At 31.6% G+C, this 13,978-nt stretch overlaps 1 protein-coding gene across 2 annotated transcripts; it reads left to right on the forward strand.

Annotated features, from left to right (window-relative positions):
- Positions 1 to 9,214: 9,214 nt before the first annotated feature.
- On the forward strand, positions 9,215 to 13,434 carry LOC145034459 (auxin response factor 9-like). 2 transcript variants are annotated; one of them, XM_078982876.1, is made up of 13 exons: positions 9,215 to 9,687; positions 9,913 to 10,016; positions 10,161 to 10,256; positions 10,456 to 10,512; positions 10,590 to 10,742; positions 10,832 to 11,007; positions 11,096 to 11,260; positions 11,348 to 11,461; positions 11,557 to 11,629; positions 11,715 to 11,868; positions 11,940 to 12,451; positions 12,549 to 12,736; positions 12,890 to 13,434. In XM_078982876.1, exons 1-13 carry the CDS (start codon positions 9,618 to 9,620, stop codon positions 13,005 to 13,007), a joined length of 1,980 nt encoding a protein of 659 aa, XP_078839002.1. In that variant the 5' UTR covers positions 9,215 to 9,617; the 3' UTR covers positions 13,008 to 13,434. The 2 variants fall into 2 exon arrangements, with proteins under 2 accessions (XP_078839002.1, XP_078839003.1); XM_078982877.1 differs by having other exon boundaries at positions 9,215 to 9,654.
- The last annotated feature ends 544 nt before the right edge of the window (positions 13,435 to 13,978 follow it).

The following is a 13,978-nucleotide window of genomic DNA, read 5'->3' on the forward strand; positions in this document are numbered from 1 at the left end:
TTCAACCTAAACAAAAATTAATTTTCAGTAAACACTAAAATTACAGCAAACACTAAAATTACGAAACTAATCAAATTGAATATTAAATTAGTAATTTTGTGATTTAGACTTTAGTAATCTTTATAACTTGCACATATTTAGATACTACAAGAAATTGATTCTAATTTAGCAATTAATACGTTGAAAATCAATACATATAGATTGATAATTCGAATTGAGAAAAACAATACAATTTACTAATTCACTATTTTGTATTTCGTAATTATGAATGAGAATGAAGAAAGTGAGAGATATAAATATTAAAGGGTGAATTTATGCACTTCCACATAACAAATCAATAAGTTACTGTTGTAAGTTGGGTGTATTCATATTCAACAAATCATTTTCTTAATGGTATTGCTTTTTAAACAACTTTTAGATCTTTTACTTTTAGAAAAAGTTAAAAATCTAAAAGTTATTTGAGAAGTTATAAAAGATAAGTAACTTTTGGTAAAGAATAAAATCCTTATTTTTCAAAATTCATGGAAATGTGATTTTTTGTAACTTTTGAAACAAAAAGAAAATAATTATATTAATGCCTTTAAACTTACCAATCATTAAACATTCTCCCACTCAACAACATTAAATGTTATTTTTGCTTTCAAAAGCTAATCCAAACATAATTTAAAAAACTTCTTTTACAAAAAAGTCATTTTGCTAAAAGAACTTTTGAAGTTAAAAAGTAATGTCAAACACCTTCTATGATTATCAATTGTCTCCACATCTTTTAATTTACCCTATATATGAACTTTTTCATTGTTGTTTAATATTGTTCCGCGTTTACTCGTCTTCCCCTCTTCTCCGCTTCTACCCAACTCTTCTAATAGACTTGCGATGTGCATTGACCATGAAAATTAGTCGCGTTTTTTTGTCGCTATGTGCTTAGAACCTCAAAATGGTACCATAGTGATGTAGCTATAGTTTTTACGCCTAAATAAAATGTATGTTCATAAGAATAAATTGAAATTTGATGCCCTCATGTCCATTGAAGCCCTGATCAATTGGCCTAATTCGTTTAACATTTGGGTCTTAGCCTATTTGACCACATCCAATCATTTTCTTTATATATATATATACACATATGTTCAGGATTTGAGGTCATGTTAATTTTGTGAGATCGTGAAATTAAATTTAAAAATAATTTTAAAATACAAAATAAAAGAAAAAATTCAAAATTCTTTTTTTAATTATTATTTTCGGAACTTTAATTACCTAAAAAAAATTAAAAAATAAATAAATAAAAAATTACCATTTTTTTTAAATAGGTGAAATATTCTAATAGAATATTATACTGTAAATATTCTAATGTGATTTTTAAAATGTTAAAATATTCTACTAAATTTGTCAGATATGTAGAATATTCTAATATTCTATTAAAATATGTAAAACCATTTATTTATTTATTTATTTTTTCTTGGAATATATAAATTCCAAAAATAATATTTGAAATTTTTTCTATCGAAAATTTTCAATTATTTTGTATTTTAAAAATGTTTTTTTATCCACTAAATGAATGGCTATGATTACATCTTATGGTTTCACAAAATTATATATAATTAAAAAAAACTGGAGAAATATAATGTGCAACCGTGAGTATATCAAACTCAATAGCATTTTATTTGAAAAAAACGTTAATAAAAAATAGCATAACATAAAAAAAAGAAAATATCAATAAATTCGTCGATTGAATTATCAAATTCTTAAATGAAAATTAAACCCATAATATTCGGTAGATAATTACATATAAAGCTATAATGAATTTAGTAATAACTTTGAATGTACCATAGTTATTTCTATAAAGAGTGTTGTAATAAATACCATTTATTTTATTCTTTTCATTAAAAAAGTAATTGGTTTTTGTGAGATTGGTCCCCACTCTTTTTGGTCTTTGAATGACTGATTAAACGTCCGTCAAAGCCATTTTGGTCCCCACGCTCACGCTCTCGCTCTTGTCACTCTTCTTGCTTCTTTTGGATTACCATTAAAGTTAACACCGTTATATTTAACAAGAAATTAAGAGAAAAGATAATACACTTACACTTAAACTAAGAAAGACATATATCAAGCTATTACTAATTATTATCATTATTATTTTTTTAATTTAATAAAAATTAAACAGTTTAATCAAAATAGTCACGATTTTGACTGATGACACTCAAAAATCTCTATTAAATGCAAAAATCATTCCACTATTTAAGGGGGAAATCATTTATATATATATATATATATATATATATATATATATATATATATATATATATATATATATATGTCAACGGGGGTAAACGGGACGGAGAGTGCATCTTTCGCCCCCGCCCCCAAAAATTTTCCGTTCCCCGTCCCCGCCCCAGAATCCCTCTTATTACCTGCGCCCCCGCCACCATTCCTTTGCCCATGATAGATTTTTGGTAACAAATAATAGGAGGGATTCTGGGGTCCGCATGGGAGTTTTGGGACGGGACTGCCCACCCCGGCCCCCCCTCCTAAAATTAAAACGGGGGTTAACCTTGCCTCTGCCCCGTCCTTACCCCCAATGTTTTTTTAATAAATACCCTAAAACGGGATGGGGATCCCGCGAGACTTTTTGACATCTCTATATATAGGGTAACTTCGTAACTTACATATGCGAAATTATCGCTACTCATATGCGAAAAAAATGTGTTTTCTCATATCGTATGTCATTTGCAAAAAAAAATGAGTTTTCTAAAATGTCATATTTTCTCATATTTTATATGTGAAAAAAATGAATTTTTTCAAATGTTATTGCGACAAAAATGGGTTTTCACATATGTTGTAGCACTGTACTTTAAAAAACCATTTATCATCAATAAAAATGTGCTTTTACAAAAACTTTAAACCATTATAAGAGTTTAAGGTCCCAGTGTTATAATAATACCAACAACTATAGTAAGTCCTTCGATAAAAAGATTCATTCTCTTCATAAAAAATAGGAAGTAGAACCAATAAAACCAATAAAGATGTCGTTTTCCATTCATACCTGGAGTTGAATACCCCATTCAAGAATTGTTTTGGATCCAATCCATAGGAATCAATAGAAAAGGCAAATCTCTTATGATACACCAGATCCGGCTCGGTTATTGATAGAGTGAATAAATCTGCCAGTTCTTGAAATCTCTCTTCTGATTCAAAATCGTGGTGTAACGTGTATCCTCCCCTGTTCCGGTCATGGAATAGATGAAATAAATCAAAAAATGGATTTTTGTTCAAGAATGAAATCTTGTTGGAACTGTCCATATCCGGTTCATCCTTCGGAACCATATCACATCCCGAATCTGATGAAATAGGATGAATTGAGACGGTATTTTGTAAATACGTAATTATCTTGAATAGATTAACCATTTCTTTATTTTCCGATCGCCTGAGAAAAGAAAGATCTTGTTGTTTCTTCAATAATTTCTGATCTCTAGTGGACCTCTCAGTAGGATTCGAACCCAGATGAAATTCTGACCATCTGTCAGAGAAAAAAGAACGAACGGATCTTGTAGGATTCCCAAGAAATTCTTCGATTTCTTCTGGAAGCAGATGATTAATCATCTGCTTCTCACGTTCCGTGAATAGCCGGGACATTGAGGAATATCTAGAAAGGCATTTCGGGAATCGGTTTGATTCTATCTCTGTTCCTTCCGTTTGAAGAAAGGAAGGATCCCAAAGAATCGATCTTTCTTTTAGTTGTTGAATCTCTCTTTGATTGATCAATGTGTGATATTCCGAATCCTCATTACTAATGGAATCAAAATGATCTCTGGATTGATCAGAAGATCCTTTCAATTGGCTAGAATCCCTTACTTGAACGAAACTAGATCTTGTGGAATCATATTGAATATTTGACGATACATTCCGTACCTTGCGAAAAAACCAATCCTTGTTTACCAACCACACATTGTCTAACCAAATCAAATTCTCTCTCGATACGTTCCTCAAAAGATCCGATTCGGGCGGATTCTTCCCCCAACTAATGAAGAGATCTTGGCGGAATTGCCACATATGAAATTGAGCACAATTTTGCAAAGAAATAGCCGACTTGTTTCTCGAGAAGAGATGGGAAACATGCTCAATATCATTTGATTTAATAGTTGACCCAGCCCCTTGTTGTTTGAAAAAACCCTCCACTTCAATTGGTATTTTTTCACGAAAAGCAGACATGAGATAACAAATCCAGTGTTTCACTAAGATTTCGAATAGTGGTCCCGAATTCAAGTTGATTCTATTTTGCCTCTTCCTCAGAGAAAGACGATCAAACAATTCCCAATCATGGTCCTTGCGGATCGGATCATCCCTATAATATACAATTCCTATTTTTTATGAAGAGAAAAAGATTATACAACCTTCTACGATTTCATTGAAGTCTTTTTGGTAGCATACTCTATCTCTATCTTCATATGTGTGTATATAGCACAAACTACATAAGTTTGAAGACTCATGATCTATGTAGGTTCTAACTTAGTAAAAAAATTCATAACTTGTTTTCAAATCACATTTAAACTCAATAGTCATCTTATAAAACACAAGCAAGTCGTAACTTTAAAAGCAAAAAACCTCATAGGAAATTTGCTATAGGGGCACATATCCTAAAACTGAAAACATATTGATCAACGTGAGTCAAACCCATGAAGCTACATCCAAACCTGAACTCTGCGAATCTATATGAATCATGCCCATCCCGAGGCTGTGACACTAGTGCCCGTCACATGACTTATGGAAAAGTCACAATTGCTTATTGGTTGTCGCCGCTTCTGGTTGGATCTCAATGTTAAAACTATGAATGCATTCATTTCAACACACAAAAACTCATCTTAAGTAATTAAATCCAAATAAATTATCTTAAACAAAAGTTGTGAAAACTCAACAAGAGTAATCGATCAAATCTCAAAAACACATAACACATAACCTTTGAAACTCATAATCCAAATAACTAGCGATGCCCTTTTTATTTTAAAAACCATTTCAAAATCATTTAACACATGACATGCTATTATTTTGAAACCGTTTCTAATACCAATGTTCCAATTTTAAAACAAAACATCAAATAGTAGGAACCTTTAGTCTCACGTTCTAAAAGCCTTTTTCTTTCAAAAGACTTGCTTACTCCCTTTTACATTCACATAAACATTTTTCATATATCTAAGCATAGTCATATTTAGTGAGATATTCATACTTTTTCATGTAAAATCAACTACTTTGCATAATCATATATCCACGTTTTTCATATAACTAAGCATAATCATATTTAGTGAGATATTCATATTTGGTGAGATATTCATACTTTCCAGCATACCACTTGTACAAATCTATTAAAGTAATATACTAAGTTCTTTAAAACTTGTATAAACTTGCATTTATAGCTTCTATAACGATACTTTATATGATCACTGGTTGAATATGGCAACCATTTGTTACTAGACTCATCATGCCTTATATTATGACTGCTAAACAACTTAACTCCGTAAGTCGTTAGCTTGATCAATCACCTATGACCATTCTATAACAAAGGGTTTGTAACCCTCGTTAAACTCATTAAGAACTCCAATGGAAAATTCATCCAACCGGCTTATCCTTTGAGTCTGTAATAGCCCGTATTGCAGACTCTAATATCTGACTCAATTTCTAACAACTTTTACTATAATTATGTTACATAATAACGAGACAAGAGAATACCTTATATCGTTCCATGATTGTGTTCCTTGCGTTTCGTTGTTAATACATACTCCCACAGGCCGTTAATCGTTACATAAGTGCTTGAGACTTTCTTTAGGAAATGTACAATGGAGACGGGTTCAAGGTATTTATAAGGGTTGTCACGCGCTTACGCGTCGCACCCCTTTTGTGGATGCGTCGCGTCCATACCACATTTTGCTTTATGCGACATGTTGTGTGTCCAACCTTTTCCACGTGTAACCGCCTCATGCCATGTGTGTTGCCACACAGATATCCCGATGCGCCACATTTAAACTATGGTTGACTTTTGTTGACTTTTCCTTAATAGCAATGTACTTTCTGATCCTTCATTTTTTTCTACATTATCAATGTTATTTTATTTTAAATTTCTTGTGCGTGAAGTAATGATTTTTCAGTCGTTACATATGTCATCTACAAAAATATGAAAATACTGTATTTTCTAACAAAATGCTATATTTCCTAGTAAATTTTATTGTAAAACTGTACACTCGTACTGTAAAAAGTTAAAATTCATACTATTAAAATATGACATATACACTCCTAAGCGTATGGATATTTAACGAGATATACTTTTGATTTAAAAAACAATACAAATTTCTCTATCTGATATAATTTTATTAAGGAAAATAGTAAGGCTTCAAAATTCCAGATGACTAAGTTGTTGTTGTTGTTGTTTATATCAGTGTTTCATGACATTTAGAAAATTTTGAATATATTTACATCATGGCATTTGCTAAAAACTATGGTGTGAAAATTCCACCAGATATAATTTTTAACGATTTGTTATATTTGGTCAAACAAAAAATAGATTTGAAAGACAAACCTAACATTGAATTGTCTTTCCAAAATCCAACAATGAAATATGTTAAAAAGATAGTCGATGGAAGTGATATGAAATACTTGAAAAATGTTATTCAATAAGTTTCAAATGTTATACATTTGTATATGGCAGATAATGATCCGGTGGAAATCGTTGTGGTTGTTATAAGTATGTTGGTGATGATGATGTTACTATATGTGATAATGTTGTTCCTACAAATGACAATGATGATGATAAAGTTGACATAGAACTTGCTAAAGATGATGATACAAATTACTGAGAAGTACTTCTGTTGGTGGATGATATCAATCACTTTGTCCGGACCCGATATAAGCACCTACTCCGTCACACAACCTTAACCTATTAAAAAGGACAAAATCTACAAAGCTTCAAATGCAAAGAAACTTTTCACCTAGAAATATAAGTGAAAAGTGTTCATGAGGGATTTTAGTGCAAAATTGATGTATCAAAAGAAAAAAAAAAATCAAGCATCATGTTACCAGGAAAATTATTCTTGGTGTATTTCATATGTAAAACTAGATAATAGTGGCATGCTTCACGTAAGAAAACTTGTGGATGAATACAATTGTTCTTTAACATAATTGAACCCAAACCGTCGCCAAGGAAACAAAAGTGTTGAATTATTTAAACGGCAAGATGTTAAGTAAGGGTCATAACATACTCTGCCATGGATCTGACATCCAACATATTTCACTTCCAATTACAAAATAAATATTTCATGCAACCAAACCTGGTGTGGGAAGCAACATGCATCTAAATTTTCGAGAGGGGGGGGGGGGGGAGTATTATTTTATAAAGTGACTTTGTATTATTACAATTTGGAGAAGTATCCTGAAATAGTGACATACATTTAAATGAATGATCAAGACCAATTTGAGTTATTTTTCATTTCGATTGGTTGCACGATAATCTTAGTTTTTATGATTTTGTATGTTTATATAACATATTTACACATCACTTGTGATGCAGGTGGTACAAGTGATGATGCATGACTTGATGACGTCAACACTAATAGGAATGAAATGTATGATGACATCAGTGACAAATCTGCATAAGTGATCCAACATCTTAAAATTGGATGCAATTCACACATAACATACAAAATGAGCCGATTAAAATAACTCATAGCTCTTCCATGACATGTGTTTTCCAGCCATCCGTGATCATTTAAGGCCTCAAAAACACATTTTTTTTCCCCAAAATTATATTTTTGGAGATTTGATTTATTGATTTAAAATCTTATCTGAATCAGTTATGATCTTATAGGGTTAAGGGATGAAACTTATATTCTCCTCCCTACATAAGTATTTATTTTTCCTTGTTTGTTAGACAATTTTCCAATTATGAAATAAAAATTCACTTTTTGAGTTATCTTTTAATTCTCTATGTGTGTTCTTGTTGATTATAATTTTCCATTCGGTCCTTTGATTGTTTCGAAGACACCATGTTATTGGTTGTTAAGATACAACCAATAGCAAAAACTTATGAAATACAAAAAAATAGATTTCGATACAAACTCATATTAACGTCTTTTAGTAGAAAAATAACAATCTTGAACACTATGACATTGGGTAGAATAATTTTTTCTCTTAAGTATATGATTCAAATAAGAGAAATTTGTAGTTACCGAATCCATAAAAAATGTGATCATTTGCCTATATCTTCAAATTATTGTGATTATCTTACTTATCCCTAATTTAAGTTAGTCTTTTCATCTAATGAAATTATAAATAATTTATGAAATTTAAATCTTAAGTGGTCCTATTATCTAAACTTTTCCAGTTTTGATGATTATAAGGATCCTTATAACTTTTGTCAATCGGGCATTTGACATATACTATCCTTGTTAGAGTGAGTGACATCACTAATTAATCCCTCCTTTACATCTCATAAACCCACTTGTTCTTAATACTAATATATGCTCATAATCCATAATAAATAAACATAAACAAATATACAACATACTACATATTTTTCGACCCAAACGTTAACATTTATTACAATATACCGTTAAAACTAATTGTAGTCCATAATGAAAAGATTGTGATAATAGGTTTTGAAAGTTTTATATTTAGAATATTTAATTAATAGTTAATTTTTGAAGAGATTAGATGGGATTAAAATATTGTTTTTTTTCCATGAAAAAAATAAATTCATAACTACATTTTTAGGTTGGTTGGACCAAATATAACATTTACTTTAGATTTTAAAACTATTAATTGGTCACCATATAAAGATCATGAGAAAAACATCATATTTACTTAATAAAAAACATAAGCAGCATGATAAAAGGAGTAATTAATGTAAATAAATTATTACCTATAGATATACATTTCACATGTCTCAGTATTTAAAAAAATAAAAATAAACATTTTCTTGATACATATGGTAAGATAATTTGATGATAGAAATGTATCGAAAAAGACAAGGTTATAGAGCCAGAAAATCCTATATAAAAGTTATCATAATTATCTATCTATATCTTGTAATAAAAGTTGTATTTTACTGGAAAAAATGAAAATACAAAAAGTTAACTCAACATAGGACTAAAAAAAGCACAAACTCAACCATGGTTAGTTAGGTTAGCTTCACGCACTACACACCACCAAGAAAGGAGACAAACACAGGCCTATAGAGAGAGAGAGAGAGAGAAAGTGGAAGTTTTAGAGAGAGAAGAAATCAAGGCGTATATTAACTTGTTTTCAGGGTTCAGTAACGGCGTTTTCACATTTCCTGGATTGTAGTGAGAGAAAGAGGAAGAGGTACTGTGTTGTTAGAGAGAGAAACAGAGTTCTGGAGCTGAACATCATCTCTTCCGTTTTCCGATCTGTGTACTTTGTAACCGAAGATTGACGGTTTAGGGTTTCATCTACCTGGTTAAATTTCCTTATAAAAGCGAGATTTATTGAAAGGCTGCCGTTATCACTGGTTTACGCATATAATGCGGAAAAATTCATGATTTTGGAGGTTTAATTTCCCGGCGATTTGTGTTTTAGAAGACTTTCTGCGGTCTGAGCTGTTCAATTTAGTTTTTTTAACCATGGATAATCGAGGGCCATCCTCTCTCTCACCTGAAGGTGAAACTCCTTCACGGTTTCCTGCTAAACATGGTTAAAATTTCCTTGCTTTTATGTATCTATGCTACAAATTATATGCATATACAGCTTTCCCCGATTAAGTTAATTATCGATTTGAAGTTTTCATTTCTCTACTTTTCTATGCTAACAGTAGTAATTTGTTCCTGTTTTGTTTTACGTTGGTACTGATTGTTGATGTAAGTTTCTTTTATTTTTCTTGTAAATTTTGATTATGATGTGATTCTTAATTTTGTGAAGATCTGCTGTATAAGGAGCTATGGAAGGCATGTGCGGGCCCACTAGTGGATGTTCCAAGGGATGGAGAAAGAGTTTTCTACTTTCCTCAAGGCCACATGGAGCAAGTATGTAAAAGATTTCTTATTCTTGGCTTGAAAATTTCAGATCTCTGTTTGTTGGAGTTTCTCTTAATATGCTAGTTTTAATTTCTTAACTGTAATTGGCTTTATTTATCTGATTTTCTTTTGCTATTTGTGGGTTTTGTACAGTTAGAGGCATCAACAAATCAGGAATTAAATCAGAGGATTCCTCTCTTCAACCTCAAATCAAAGATTCTTTGTCGCGTTGTTCATACTCAGCTAATGGTATGTAATATTTCGCCTTTACAATATTTATTTTCGGATCGATTGAGGTTTTAAATTTAGATTATGTCTAATTTCTTAAAAGGTGGAAAGCAAATCAAAATATATGGTTGTGTTTGTTAGTTAAAAATGTTAAATTCCTCTACTGAGCTTCTTTTTTTTACTTTCTTAAATTTCATAAAATTCTTCTATGCCTTTGTAGGCTGAACAAGACACAGATGAAGTTTATGCTCAAATCACTCTACTGCCTGAGATAGATGTAAGCATATACATATAAACTTACTTTTTTAAGTTTCTATTTTTTTGTTTCTCACTTTTCTGTAAACAAATACACAGCAAAGTGATCCAACAAGTCCTGATGAATGCTTAGCTGAGCCTGTGAGGCCAACTGTTCACTCTTTCTGCAAAGTCTTAACAGCTTCAGACACGAGTACTCATGGAGGATTCTCAGTCCTCCGGAAGCACGCAAACGAGTGCCTTCCTCCATTGGTAAACTCTCTTGTTCTTCTACATCCTCCACCTCCTCTCTGTACCCTCTTTTTCATGCTCCAATTCTCACCAAAATCTTATATTTTCAGGACATGACACAAGCAACTCCTACTCAGGAGTTAGCAGCAACAGATCTACATGGCACCGAGTGGCGATTTAAGCATATCTTCAGAGGTCAACCACGAAGGCATCTGCTTACAACAGGATGGAGTACTTTTGTTACGAATAAGAGATTAGTGGCTGGTGATTCATTCGTATTCCTTAGGTACGCCTTTTCTTTTCTTATATCCCTTTTCTACCCTCCATTTTTCAAGAAAGTTTTGTCTTGATCTTGACAAAAATCTGGATAATAGAGGTGAAAATGGGGAATTACGTGTTGGAGTTAGACGTCAAGCTCGCCAACAAAGCTCCATGCCCTCTTCGGTAATTTCAAGCCAGAGCATGCATCTTGGAGTGCTTGCAACCGCATCACATGCTGTTTCAACTCAAACCCGGTTTGCTGTTTACTACAAGCCAAGGTATGTTAAAAAAAAATGAATCTTGATTTTTGATTCTAGCTAAAAAATTATTTTTAGTTTTTTTACAATATGGTGAAAATTATTCAGGACAAGTCAGTTCATCATAGGGTTAAACAAGTATATAGAAGCTGTAAACAATGGGTTTACTGTTGGCATGAGATTCAAGATGAGGTTTGAGGGGGAGGATTCTCCAGAAAGAAGGTAACCCATAAATTTATAGATTATTTTAAATCCGGGTATTCAATCTTTTTTACATTTGGATGCACAAAAATTAAAAATTTCCTTCATTTGATCAGGTTTACAGGCACAATAGTTGGGGTTGAGGACATATCTCCACAATGGAACTGTTCTAAATGGCGATCTTTAAAGGTTAATAATTTGTCTCACTTAGAAAAAAAGAAGTCAAAGATTCAAAAAACTTAACATGGTCAAACATGTTTGTTGACTATTTCAGGTCCAATGGGATGAAAATGCATCTATCACTAGACCTGAAAGAGTTTCTCCATGGGAGATTGAAACTTTTGTAGCTCCTGTTCCCACAAGTATCCCTCAACCAGTTGCACCAAAAACAAAAAGGCCTAGACCTCCAATGGAGATCCCTAATCTTGGTGAGCAACCTTTTTTTTTTTTTTTTTTTTTCCATATAATATATTAACTTGTAGTTTATCATGTGTTTTAGAGCCTACATGTTCAACAGTATCAACTGTTTGGAACCCTTCTCATGATTCAGCCCAATTAAGTTGTACCCCTGAAGGGCAAAGAGTTGATAAAAACGGGTGTCTTTTAAGGACTCAAATGGAGGTTGGTTGGCTATCATCATCTTCTCCAGTAAAAGCATGTAGAAACATGTATGGAGATGAAGCCGAAGATAGAAAGGGTCAAGGTCAAGGTCAAGGTCTGTCAGCTTGGTCAACTTACTCGCCTCGTGAATCCATCAAACAAACAACAAATGAATCACATTCAGTTGAAAAAAAGAAACCTGAAATTGTTTCAAGTTGTAGAATATTTGGTTTCGACTTAAAGATCCAAAATATTGAGAAACCACAACCACCACAATCCTCCATTGAAGGAGGACAGGTGGCAAGCACTTTATCAGCTGTAATATCGGACAAAGAACAAGAAAAGTTGCATGTCTCCCCAAAAGAAGTTCAAAGCAAACAAACCACATGTACTACACGTAGTCGTACCAAGGTACTCACACATTCACATTTATGATTTTATGTGAATCAAATTGATGAATATATGTAATAATAATAATAATAATAATAATAATATACGAAAATGAAAGGTTCAAATGCAAGGGATAGCAGTGGGTCGTGCAGTGGATTTAACTGTGTTGAAAGGGTACAATGAGTTGATTGATGAACTTGAAGAAATGTTTGAGATCAAGGGAGAGTTACGCCCAAGGAACCAATGGGAAATTGTGTTTACTGATGATGAAGGTGACATGATGTTGATGGGTGATGATCCATGGCCGTAAGTTTTAATTTATTTTTTAAATAATATAAAATAAAAGAATGAATTTATATATATATATATATATATATATATATATATATATATATATATATATATATATATATATATATATATATATATATATATGTTTTATGGTGGTGATTTGTGTAGGGAGTTTTGTAACATGGTGAAAAGGATCTTGATATGTTCGAGTCAGGATGTGAAGAAAATGAGGGCGGGAAGTAATAAGCAGCAGCAGATAGAAAATGAAGAAGCGGTTGAAAAATGATTTACAAGAGTGGAGTGGTGTTAATTAATTAATGTTCCCCTTGCTAGGTTTTTCTTTTTTTTAATTTTAAGAAAAAAAAAAAAAGTAAAATTGTTTCGGGTGGTATTGTCGGGTTTTAAGACAAAAAGTGGATGATAAAAGAGGGGTCGGGGTGGTAATTTGGTGTTTATTTGTTAGAAAAAAAAGAGTGACTGGCTTGACCCTCGGCTCTTGAAGGAATAGGAAGAAGATATTAGGAGTAGTAGTAAAGATATAATCATGATGATGTGTATATTAGGGAGAGGTATTTGGACGTTTTAATGCTGATGGGGAGTTTTTTTTTTTTTTTTTTTTTTTTTTTTTTTTTTTTTTTTTTTTAGTTTTCTTGTGATTGTATATAATCTTATTATTGCTTTAATAGGCAAAAATCTCCTGGTTTTTTGGTGTATCTTTGTAATAATTTACTCTACCTTCACTTCTTACCCTTACAATCATCATCACTAAACGAGGTTTTTTTAGTTTTGTCGTATACACGTAAAAATAACTCATTAATGGTTATTTTAAATAAATTTTGCAAATTAATGAAACTACATGGCTACAAATGGCAAATCAGTGATAATTATAAATTATATATTCATACAGATACAAACACCTACACAACAAAGAATGTTCTAATGAGCTCTTTTTTTTTTTTTTAAATAACATTGTACTTTGAAAGTATGCTATAATTGGGTGGTTGTTTTCAAATTATGCCCAAATATAGCACTGTACTTTCAAAGTACAATGCTTTAATAAAAAGAATAATATTAAATTTAGAAAAAGAAATAAGAATGTGGAATAAATAAATAAATGAAATAAGTAAGTTTCATATGCCCAAATAAAGCTTGCGGTTTATTTCTAATTTTTAAGTGACTAAAAAACTCAACTTTTAAGTGCATAAGAGTGCAGATTTAAAGTGCCTTAAGGTGTAAATTTTAGTGTTAAATTTGTTG

The sequence above is a fragment of the Lactuca saligna genome, chromosome 3, assembly GCF_052625555.1.
Source record: "Lactuca saligna cultivar CGN05327 chromosome 3, ASM5262555v1, whole genome shotgun sequence".
Classification (NCBI taxonomy): Eukaryota; Viridiplantae; Streptophyta; class Magnoliopsida; order Asterales; family Asteraceae; genus Lactuca; species Lactuca saligna.